This window comes from Leopardus geoffroyi, chromosome E1 (genome assembly GCF_018350155.1).
Source record: "Leopardus geoffroyi isolate Oge1 chromosome E1, O.geoffroyi_Oge1_pat1.0, whole genome shotgun sequence".
Classification (NCBI taxonomy): Eukaryota; Metazoa; Chordata; class Mammalia; order Carnivora; family Felidae; genus Leopardus; species Leopardus geoffroyi.
The window spans coordinates 26,510,450-26,522,746 of NC_059330.1; the positions used below are offsets into that span (position 1 = coordinate 26,510,450).

General features: G+C 37.7%; 1 protein-coding gene across 1 annotated transcript in view; it reads right to left on the minus strand.

The window, feature by feature from the left end:
- BRIP1 (BRCA1 interacting helicase 1) overlaps positions 1 to 12,297 on the minus strand; it is a 210,036-nt gene that overhangs the window by 188,420 nt on the left and 9,319 nt on the right. Inside the window, 2 exon segments of the mRNA XM_045490624.1 lie at positions 4,059 to 4,178; positions 5,059 to 5,189. Of these exon segments, the coding sequence (XP_045346580.1) occupies positions 4,059 to 4,178; positions 5,059 to 5,189 (251 nt within the window).

Consider the following 12,297-nt stretch of genomic DNA (forward strand, 5'->3'; position numbering starts at 1 on the left):
TCAATATTATATAATACCTTTAGTAGCAGCACACAAATACGGAGCCATTTGCTGCTACTATTATTGCTACTGCTGCTACTTCTGCTACCACTTACCACTTAATAAGCTCTAAAATATGCTAAGTATACTCTAATCACTTTATAAGCAATTTTTTAATGTTTATTTTTGAGAGAGATAGTGTGAGTGGGGGAGGGGCAGAGAGAGAGGGAGGCAGAATCTGAAGCAGGCTCCAGTCTCCAGGTTGTCAGCACAGAGCCCAACACCAGGCTTGAACCCACGGACCACAAGATCATGACCTGAGCCACCCAGGCGCCCTTACTCTTACCACTTTATAAATATTTACCTGTTTAATCCTCCTAACAGCCCTGTGAGAGAGGTACTATTATTAGCCCTGTTCAACAAATGGAGAAACTGAAGTAAAAATACCTCACAGTAGAAAAACTTAATCAAGATTACATAGGTGTAAAGAGCAGAGTTGTGATTAAAACCCAGGTAGTCTGATTCAAGCTCATTCTCTTAACCAATAAAAACAAAACGAAATTTAAAAGTCCACTTCTCTAATTTTAATTATTACCAATCACAGCTTATCCTATACTTGATTTCTTTATTCTTGAGCCTTCTACATAATGTTTCTTTCCTTTATATTGATACTAGAATCCTGCTTATAGGACTCCAGGATTTCTGAGAGGCATTTTAGAGAGAATGTAAAATAAAATGAGTAGAGCATTTGCCAGAGTATCATACTGTTTAGGTAGGATTTAGCTCTAGTATTTGCCAGCTTTGTGACCTTAAGCAAAGTACTTAATTCTCAGAGTATCCTTATCTATAAAATGGGAATAACAATAGTAACTGCCTATGCCATTGTAAGAATAAGAGAAGATTCTAACTAACAAATATTTATCAGGCAACTAATATACACCATATGCTATTCTAGGTACTAGGGATACTTATGAAAAAGACTGACATTACATTCTAACAGGACAGATAGATAATAAACAGGTAAATAAATTCAAACAGTAAGCGCTATGAAGAAAATAAGGCACTGTGAAAGAAAATGAGGTAGAAAACATTGGCAGAGGCAAACACACAGTATATATTATTATTGACAATTTAACATTAAAGGCTCCTAAGATGACTTTTCCCCATTTAGTATTTTTAAGAATTTAAAGGAAGACTCTTTGAGGGCAGGGAATATAGTTTTCATTCACTCAGTCTTTAGGTTCCTAGCACAAAGCTAGGTACTTGGAACATAAAGATGAATGTAACAGTCACGGCCTTCAAGGAGGTCTCAATATACTAGAAAACCTGGTGTTGTCCTTAATGGAACTTAGAGCCTTGTAAAGAAGATAGTAAGAGTAAGGTAAGTGTTAAAAACCGAAAAGTACAAGGAACATTCCAGATGGGAATCTAACTCAAAATTGGGGATGTCAAAGGCAGCTTCCTGAAGAATTAGCAGAAGCTGGTCAAAAAAAAAAAATAAAATAAAGGAAGAAGGAGAAAGCGCAAAAGAAAATAAAGTTTATAGAGGACTTATGATTGTACAGATAAACAGGAAGCCTTATAAGCCATCTAAAGACTTCAAGGGGTGCCTCGGTGACTCAGTCAGTTAAGTGTCTGACTTAGGCTCAGGTCATGATCTCACAGTTTGTGGGTTTGAGCCCCATGTCGGGCTCTGTGCTGACAGCTCAGAGCCTGGAACCTGCTTCGGATTCTGTGTCTCCTTCTCTCTCTGCCCCTCACCTGTTTGCTCGCTTGCTCTTTCTCTCTCTCATTCTCTCTCAAAAATAAATAAAACATTAAAAAAATAAAATAAAATAAGGACTTCTAGAATTTGTCCCCAGAGTCAATGAGTTTTTTCATCTCCTCCCTGAAAAATTAAAAGTACAGACAGAACATATGAAACAATAGTTTTTAAGATATAGGATTTCAGGTAAGACAGAGTGATCCCTGAAAGATAGGAAATAAATGCAATAGGTCCTATAATCGCCTAGGCTTACTGCCTTGAGAGTTTCTAGGCTGTGCCATGGGGAGGGGGAACCAAGATATAGCCCAGCAAACCTGAATTGAAGAGACTCTGCTCTTCAGTCCAGAAAAATGGGAAGACTAAAGTTCACAGGGAAGAATATTAAAGTGGAGATAGCTGCACAAAGAATGAATTCCAGAGATCTGCAGACAGACCTCTCAAATATCTAGCAGGGTATTAGTCAGCATATGTGAGTGAGTAAACAATCCAAGAGAGCAGAAAGAATCACCCTAAATGATGAGGCACTCACACAGGGCATGGAACAGTGCCTGTTCCCACCAGCCAGACTAGAAAACCTAACAATTCATAGAGCATTAGGTAGAGGACTCAGAAGGAGCTAGCCTCTACTGAGGTAACCCACAACTAAACCCTGCTCAGATCCCACCTAACAAATCCTAGAAGCAGATTAAAAGCATCAAGCTGATTCCCTGTAACTTAACTGTATCTCAGAACAAAATTCAAGAGTATTTATAGAAATATAACAACACCCAGCACCCAGCAGGTAAAATTCACAACATCTGAAATTTAATTTAAAAATTTTTTAATTAAAAAAAAAAGGCACGATTCCATTTATATAAAACTATGGATATGAAAACTAATCTACAGTGACTGAAAAAAAAAACTCTAGAGTTGCCTGGAGGTGGAGGGATGGGGTAGAAAAGGTCCACTGGTCTATCTTGCACTTAGGATGGATCTTTTCCAGGTATCATTTCATAATATCATGCACAGGCCATTTAGAAAATATTTGGTTCACTGATTTTACAGATCTTATAAATGGTAATACATTTCATTACTAATATCAAAAAGTCACACTGTATACCACCACCAATATCATTAGGAAAGTCTACAAGTACCATAAACTGCCAAGTTCACAGTGGCATATACAGTTTTTCAAAATTCTGATTTTCAATCAAATTTTATCAGGCTTACTTTATTTCAAGAATTGCCATAGTTTATCTGTCAGTCATTCTTTCAAGTAAAAATAATGTTCCATGAAAAATGTGGCTAGTTCAGCTAACAATTCAAACTATTCTACAAGTGCTTTTCCTCAAGATAATCATCCTATTCTGCATGCAATAAGAGTACTGCTCACTTCTTCACACAGAATGTTAAAAAAGCTCAAGGGCTGAGTTAATAAAATTAGTAATTTTTACTGCTTCATCAAGGATATTCTCAGGTGAAACTGGCTTTTGTTAACTGTTCATTAATGAAGAAAACTACTATGCGGGGGGAGGGGGGTAGTGCCTGGGTGGCTCAGTCAGTTAAGCATCTGGGTCTTTCGGCTCAAGTCATGATCTCACATTTCATGAGATGGAGTCCCACATCAGCTCAGGTCCTGATCTTGAGGTTCGTGGGGCCCTGCGTCAGGTTCCATGCTGACAGCACAGAACCTGCTTGGGATTCTCTCTCTCCCTCTCTCTCTATCCCTCCCTCGCTTGCACACACTCTAAGTAAATAAATAAACTGGAAAAAAAAAATGAAAAGATTGGTATCACTTTTTTAAAGTAGGATCTATGCCCAGTGCAGAGCCCAACATGGGGCGTGAACTCACAACCCTGAGATCAAGACCTGAGCTAAGATCAAGTTAGACACTTAATCAACTGAGCCACCAGGTGCCCCTTATAAAAGGCAAATAACATATTATTACTATGAAAATACTTTTTACCTCACACACTGCCTGAGAAAAAATGTCAGTAATCTCCAAAACTCCCTAGACCACTCCTTGAGAACTGCCTGCCCAAAGGACACTGAAAGAATTATAGGGAAGTATAGTCCATAACATTAGAATCTACAAGAGAAAAATAACCTTTCAGATTTCTTTCTAGTCCAATTCTCTCATTCTATAAATGAGGAAAGTGGGGCACAAAGAAAATAGGGTTTCCTATCTCACACATTAGTAGCAGAGATGTGACAGCACTTTGAGGACTTCTGAGTTGTTTTCTACTATTCTTTGCATTATACTATTCCTTAAAAAAAAAGAGTTTAGCAAATTCCACATTTTCCTTCTTTACTGAACAATGGCATAAATACATACATTTTGTGGAGAAAAGGAGTTTATCTTTCCTAATGGAGAGTTGAGTTTTGTGGTCTTTCCTGAAGCAACTTTTGCATCCAAATGACGCACTTCCTTTTCAAAACAATGACGCTTTCTTATCTGTTAACACAGAACCAAAATGAAGTTTAATGCAAACTAAAAGTCTGAGCAGGCAAGTTGTTCCTGAAGGTCAAAAGTAGTTTTTCTATATGTGTTCAGCATAAAAAAAAAAAAAGATGATTCTTTCTACCTGGAAATAATCAAATAATTTTTAAATATACAGGGGCACCTGGGTGGCTCAGTCGGTTAAGCGTCCAACTTCGGCTCAGGCCATGCTCTCGCGTTTGTGAATTCAAGCCCCACATGAAGCTGTGTGCTGACAGCTTGCTCAGAGCCTGGAACCTGCTCTGGATTCTGTTTCCCTTTCTCTCTGCCCCTCCCCCGCTCACACTCTGTCTCTGTCTCTTTCAAAAATAAACAAACATTGGGGCGCCTGGGTGGCTCAGTCAGTTAAGCGGCCGACTTCGGCTCAGGTCATGATCTCACGGTCCGTGAGTTCGAGCCCCGCGTCGGGCTCTGTGCTGACAGCTCAGAGCCTGGATCCTGTTTCGGATTCTGTGTCTCCCTCTCCCTGACCCTCCCCCATTCATGCTCTGTCTCTGTCTCAAAAATAAATAAACATTAAAAAAATTTAAAAAATAAAAAAATAAAAAGTACAAAGTAGCTATATTACCAATTTATGCCTTAAGTAAATATTTAACTAATTCCTCATATATAGGAAAGCACCATGTACTTTAAAGACATATTATGAATAATGTATTGTAATGACACTCTTTTTCAATGAGTAATATTATAAAATGAAGTTATAATATTTTATCCTTTAATTTACATCTATGATACGACCCAAGTAAATTGCACAAGGGCCAATGAAAACTTGATTGATACTTGACTACCTTGTGCAGCTCTAATGGTACTGTTTCACTGCCAATAAATTGTTTACCTGCTGTGTAGTTTCTAAGGGTCGAATTCTTTTCTTCTCTACTTGAAAATCATCATTTTCATCTCTTTTTATGGAGGCCTGTTTCTTGGCAGATAGCTTTGCAGCCAACGTAGTTTTTTCAGGAGAGTCTTCTACAAGAAGTCATAAAAAATTAGTATAAATAACTGACACTTAGGCAATTTTTCCAGGAAAAATTAGAACCAAGATGTTAAAGACTCAAAATTTCCTTACTTTAAAACATGAGAAGGTTGACATGTTTAAAAGCATGTATTTACCACTGAGTTTAACAAAGATATAACATTTTGAGAAATATGCTTTCATCAGGAAAGTCCAATTTTGATTTCTTAATAGGCTTATGCTTTTGTAAACCACTCCCGATAATGCAGTTTAAAAAATTAACTGTAAGGGGTGTCTGGCTGGTTCAGTCAGTTGAGCATCCAACTTCAGCTAGGTCACAATCTCACAGATTTATGAGTTCAAGCCCCACATTGGACTCTCTGCTGTCAGCACAGAGCCTGCTTTGGAAACTCTGCCTGCCCTCCCCCCTCTCTCTCTGCCCCTCCCATGCACTCTCTCTCTCTCTCTCTCTCTCTCTCTCTCAAAATAAATAAACATTAAAAAATATATATAAGGGCACCTGGGTGACTCAGTTAGTTAAGTGTTCAGGTCATAATCTCGTGGTTCATGAGTTCGAGCCCCATGTCAGGCTCTGTGTTGACAGCTCAGAGCCTGGAGCCTGCTTAGGATTCTGTGTCTCCCTCTCTCTCTGCCCCTCTCCCACTCATACTCGGTCTCTCTCTCAAAAATAAGCATTTAACAAATTTTTAATTAAAAAATATACATTTATATATAGATATCTGTAAGATTCTCCCAAGAAAAGTATTTCATTTATATATACATCTTTCTACAGTATCTCAATGTTTCTTCCCCACTAAGCTTCTAAATGTTCTTTACACTTAAAAATACAGTAGAATCAAGCTCGTATAATCTGCCTTTTAGTCCCACTACCTTGAAGGTCATCAGTGACCTCTTAATCACCGAATAATATTAGCTCCTTTTAATAAATGTGCACACTAGGTTTTAAAGAAGTTAATACGCCCAGTATCACATAGCTAGTAAGAGGCAGAGCGTGGATATGACTGACTCTTGCTGTCTGACTCCAAAATCCATCGCATAACCTCTAGGAATACAGACAAACAGAACACTGTCTTTTTGAAACATAACAAATACATTTCCTTTTTCCTTAATATCTATTAACACTTTACTCAACTGCTCCTATACGTAGGTTTCTCCTTTTCCCTACATGTAAGTGTTCTGAAAAGTACCTTCCTTCCTTTCCACTCTTCTCTATACATTCCTTCCACTTCTAGGGCTTGAATTCATTTAACAAGCATTTATTTTACTGAGTCCATATAATTCCAGAAACCATGGAAAAGCAATGAAAAAGAAACAGCCTCTGCCTTAAAGGATTTATAGACCATTAGAGAAGAAAGCCCTATAAGCAGGTCCAATACTGATTTCAAAAACCAAGTTTGAGTCTGTAAAAACAAAGTAAATCTATGCCACATAGCACTGATTCTCAAGCTTTTACTGAGGACTATATTTTTTAAATAAATACTGCTTAAAATTTCCAAAACAGAATAAAAGACCTAGAACTTCCCTGACTCATTGTGCCCTTACCCCTACAAGCCATGTTTTTTCCCAAGACTCTTAGAAACATAGTTTAAATACCATTGTATTCTAAAATCTTAATGGTTTTGCCTTTTATATGTAGGTCTTTTTTTTTTTTTTTTTGACCTATACAATTCAATTTTATTAGTATCAGGCAGCATGCTAAAAGTTTTACATAGATCAGCTCCTGCTACTATGGCATAAAATAGCAATTGTTAGTTTACAATTGGGGAAACTGATACATAGGAAAATGGAGTTAAATGCCCAAGGTAAACAATGGGACTGATTCTAAACCTGTTTCCAATGTAATCCAATACCTTGAAATTCTGGATTTTTTTAAAGATTTTATTTTTAAGTAATCTCTACACCCAACATGGGACTCAAACTCACAACCATGAGATCAAGAGTTGCATGCTCTACTAAGCCAGCGAGATGACTTTTTAACTTTTTTTTTAAAGTAAGCTCTATGCCCAACATGGAACTTGAACTCATAACCCCGAGACCAAGAGCTGCATGCTCTACCTGCTGAGCCAGCCAAGTACCCCCAATACACTGAAGTTTTAAAAAATTATCAACTAATATAAGCTCATTAGGAAAGATTTCAGCAAATCAGAAATATAAATAAGAAAAAGTAAAATGCCATCTGCTTCCCTCCCCCAACTTCTCACTTCTGTAAATCTTCCTCCCTGAGGTAATCACTATCAATCTTTTGGCCTAAATCCATCCATCCATCCATCCATCCATCCACCCAACCTTCCTTCCTTTCCTTCTTCCCTTCCCTCCTCCCTTCCTTCCTTCTTTCTTCTTTTTTTTCCCAGTATTTATTTTTTGTTTTCCTCACAGTAAGTGTACTCTTTTATCCCCATCCCACTCACCCCCCTCTGGTAACCATCAGTTTGTTCTCTACAGTTAAGAATCTGTTTCTTGGGGCGCCTGGGTGGCGCAGTCGGTTAAACGTCCGACTTCAGCCAGGTCACGATCTCGCGGTCCGTGAGTTCGAGCCCCGCGTCGGGCTCTGGGCTGATGGCTCAGAGCCTGGAGCCTGTTTCCGATTCTGTGTCTCCCTCTCTCTCTGCCCCTCCCCCGTTCATGCTCTGTCTCTCTCTGTCCCAAAAATAAATAAAAACGTGGAAAAAAATTAAAAAAAAAAAAAAAAAAAAAAGAAAACAAATTTTGTTTAATAAAAAATTTTTTTTAATTAAAGATTCTGTTTCTTGGGATGCCTCGGTGGCTCATTCGGTTGAGTGTCTAACTCTTGATTTCAGCTCAGGTCATGATCCCGGGGTTGTGGGACTGAGCCCTGCATTGGGCTCTGCACTGAACGTGAAGCCTACTTAAGATTCTTTCTCCCTCTGACTCTCCCCCGCTTGCCTGTGTACACACCCTCACTGGCTTAAAAAAAAAAAAAAAAAAAAAAGGGTCTTCTTTCTTGGTTTGTCTTTTTTCTCTTTGCTTTCCTTTGTTTCATTTCTTAAATTCCACATATGAATGATTTCATATGGTATTTGTCTTTCTTCAACTGACTTAGCAATATACTCTCTAGCTCTATGTTGTTGGAAATGGCAAAATTTCATTCTTTTTTTTTTTATTACATTTCTTTGTTTTTCAGAGGCAGAGAGAGACAGAGTGCGAGTGGGGGAGGGGCAGAGAGAGAGGGAGACACAGAATCCGAAGCAGGCTCCAAGCTGTCAGCACAGAGCCTGATGTTGGGCTCAAACCCACCAGCAGTAAGATCACGACCTAAGCCAAAAGTCAGATGCTCAACCGACTGAGCCACCCAGGTGCCCCACTTTCATTCTTTTTATAGCTGAATAATTTCCGATTGTATTTACATACCACATCTTCTTTATCCATTCATCTATCTACAGACACTTGGGCTGCTTTCATAGCTTGGCTATTGCAAACAATGCTTCAATAAACATAAGGGTGCATGTATACCTCTGAATTAGTGTTTTTATATATTTTGGGTAAACACTCAGTAGTGCAATTCCAGGACTATAGGGTATTTCTATTTTTAATTTTTGAAGAACTTCCATACTGTTTTCCAGAGTGGCTGCACCAATTTGCATTCTCACCAACAATGCAAGAGGGTTTCTTTTTCTCCATATCTTCACCAACACCTGTGTTTTTGATTTTAGCTATTCTGACAGGTATGAAGTGATATGAAGTGATATTGTGGTTTTGATTTGCATTTCCCTGATGATGAGTGATGTTGAGCATCTTTTCATGTGTGTTGGCCATCTATCTGTCTGTCTTCTTTGGAGAAATATCTGTTCATGTCTTCTGCTCATTTTTTAATTGGATTCTCTTTTGGGTATTGAGTTGTATCAGTTCTATGTATTTTGGATACTAACCCATTGTCAGTTATGTCATTTGCAAATATCTTCTACTATAGGAGAAGTAGGTTACATTTTAGTTTTGTTGGTTGTTTCCTTTACTGTGCAGAAAATTTTTATTTTGGTGTAATTCCAATAGTTTATTTTTGCTTTTATTTCTGTTGCCTCAGGAGGCAAATCTAGAAAAACATTGCTATGGCTGATGTCAAAGATTATTGCCTGTGCTCTCTTCAAGTTTATGGTTTCAGGTCTTACATTTAGGTCTTTGATCCATTTTGAGTGTTTGTGCATGGTGAAAGAAAATGGTCCAGTTTTTCTTTTGCATGGGGGTGTCTAGTTTTCCCAACACTATTTGGTGAAGAGATGGTCTTTTTTCCAGTATATACTCATTCCTCCTTTGTCAAGATTATCCACATAATTGTGGGTTTTATTTCTGGGTTTTCTGTTGTATTCCATGTAGCTATGTGTGTATTTTTTGCCAGTATCATACTATTTTAATTGCTACTGCTTTGTAATATAACTTGAACTGTGGAATTGTGATACCTCCAGTTTTGTTTTTCTTTTTCAAGATTGCTTTGGCTATCGAAGCAAAACAATCAACGTCATATGTCACATCAATAGGAGAAAGGATAAAAGCCATATGATCACTTCAAAAGATGCAGAAAAAGCATTTGACAAAGTACAACATCCACTCATGATAAAAATCCTCTGCAATGTAGGTCTAGAGGGAACATATCTCAATATGAGGCCTTATATGAAAAACCCACAGTCAACATCATACTCAGTGATGAAAAACTAAGAGCTTTTCCCTAAAGGTCAGGAACAAGTGTAACCACCTTTATTCACATAGTACTGGAAGTCCTAGCCACAGCAATTGGACAATCTAAAGAAATAAAAGACTTCAAAATTGATAAGAAGTAGAACTTTCACTATTTGCAGATGACATAATACTATAACATACAGAAAACCCTAAAGACTCCACCAAAAAACTACTGATAAATGAATTCAATAAATTCACAGGATACAAAATCAATGTACAGAAATCTGTTGTATTCCTATACACTTATAATGAAACAGCACAAAGTGAAATTAAGAAAACAATCCCACTTACAGTTGCACCAAAAACAATAAAATATCTAGGAATAAACTTAACCAAAGAAGTGAGAGAGCTGTACTCTGAAAAGTATAAAACATTGATGAAAGAAATTCAAAGTGATGCAAAGAAATGGAAAGACATACTCATGAGCTGGAAGAACAAATATTGTTTAAATGTCTATACTAACCACAGCAATCTACAGATTTAATGCAATCCCTGTCAAAATAACAACAGCATTTTTCACAGAACTAGAATAATCCTAAAATGTGAAACCACAAAAAACCTTTCATGACTAGGTTTTTAATCTATCTGGAATCAATTTTTGTGCATGAAGTAAAGCAGGACACCAATTTAAATTTTTTTCCATATGGAGGGGTGTCTGGGTGACTTAGTTGGTTGAGCATCTGACTCTTGATTCCAGCTCAGGTCATGATTCCAGGGCATTGGGATTGAGCCCCATGCAGGCCTCTGAGCGGTGCACAGAACCTGCTTAAGATTCTCTCTCTCTGCCCCTCTCCCCCGCTCATGCTCTCTCTCTGTCTCTCTCAAATTAAAAAAAAAAAAAAATCTCCATTTTTTTCCATATGGATATCTAAGTACCAATTTTAAAAAGGTCCCTCCTTAGGCCTCTACTCTGTAGAAGCACTTCAATAAATAATCAAGTTTCTAGATACATATAGAAATGAATCTGTGTTTCCTATTGTTTTACACTGGTTTTACACTATGCTAATACTAAACTGTTTTAATCACTATAAACTGTTTTTATCACTGGTTCTTGAGAAATGTCTTGGCTATTCTTAGTCCTCTGCATTTCCATATATATTTTAGAAAAGACATGTAATTTTGAGCTCTGCAATTTCTGGCCAAACTGGTAAAATACCCACAAAATGAATCTAGATCAGTGGTTCCAAACTAGAGCAATTTTAACAATGTCCCGCAGGGACATTGGACACAGACATTTCTGGCTGTCACAAAATGCCAGATACTACTGGCATCTAGTGGGTTGAGTCCTAGGAGATGCTACTAAACATCCCACAATGCATAGGACAGTCCCCATAACAAACAATTATCCCATTCAAAATATAATAGTGCCATTATTGAGAAACTCTGCCCCTAATAAATCAAGGGGCAAATTTGTATGGGCCCATTAAAGGGTAGGAAGCATCTACCAAAAGCAATTAATTTAGTTTTAGAAAAATTAAATTGCCATGTGTCAAATAAGATTAAACCCAATTTGTTCAAAAAAAATAAAAATCACATTACCTGCATATAAAAAAGACTTATCTTCCTGTCCTTTTTTTTTTTAAATGTTTATTTATTTTTGAGAGAGAGAGTGAGACAAAGCATGAGCAGGGGAGGGCCAGAGAGAGGGAGACACAGAAGTGGAAGCAGGCTCCAGGCTCTGAGCTGTCGGCATAGAGCCCAACATGGGGCTTGAACCATGAACCATCAAAACATGACCTGAGACGAAGTCAGATGCCTAACCGACTGAGTCACCCAGGCGCCCCTCTTCCTGTCCTTTATAGCAGGGCAGTGCGCAAGAAGTTTATCGAAGGGGTTAAGTCTTTAAAATATAAAATTATAAAGAAATAAGACCTATCTAGAATTTAAAAAAAACACAAAACACACCTCCTAGAAATCAGTAAGAAACAACCCAGTAGAAAAATGGGCAAACAACTTAAATAGGCAATTCATTGAAGAGGCTATTCAAACGCTCAATAAACATATAAAAAGAGGGGCACCTGGGTAGCTCAGTCAGTTAAGCATCCATATCCGACTGCTGGTTTTGGCTCAGGTCATGATCTCTCGGTTCCTGGGATCAGGATCGAGGATGGAGCCCCGAGTTGGGCTCTGTGCTAACAGCACAGAACCTGGTTGGGATTCTCTCTCTCCCTCTCTCTGCCCCTCCCCTGCTCACATAGTGCACTCTCTTTATTAAAAAAAAAAAAAAACAAAAAAAAACAAAAAAAACTTAAAAATAAGAGAAGATAACATAGAAGGCTAATAAGCACATGAAATTATGCTCAACTGTCACAAGTGATTAGGGAAATGTAAATTAAAACCACAATGGGATACTACCACATACCTATTAGAATGGCAAAAAAGTGCTGACAAGGATATAAAGAATTGGGAACT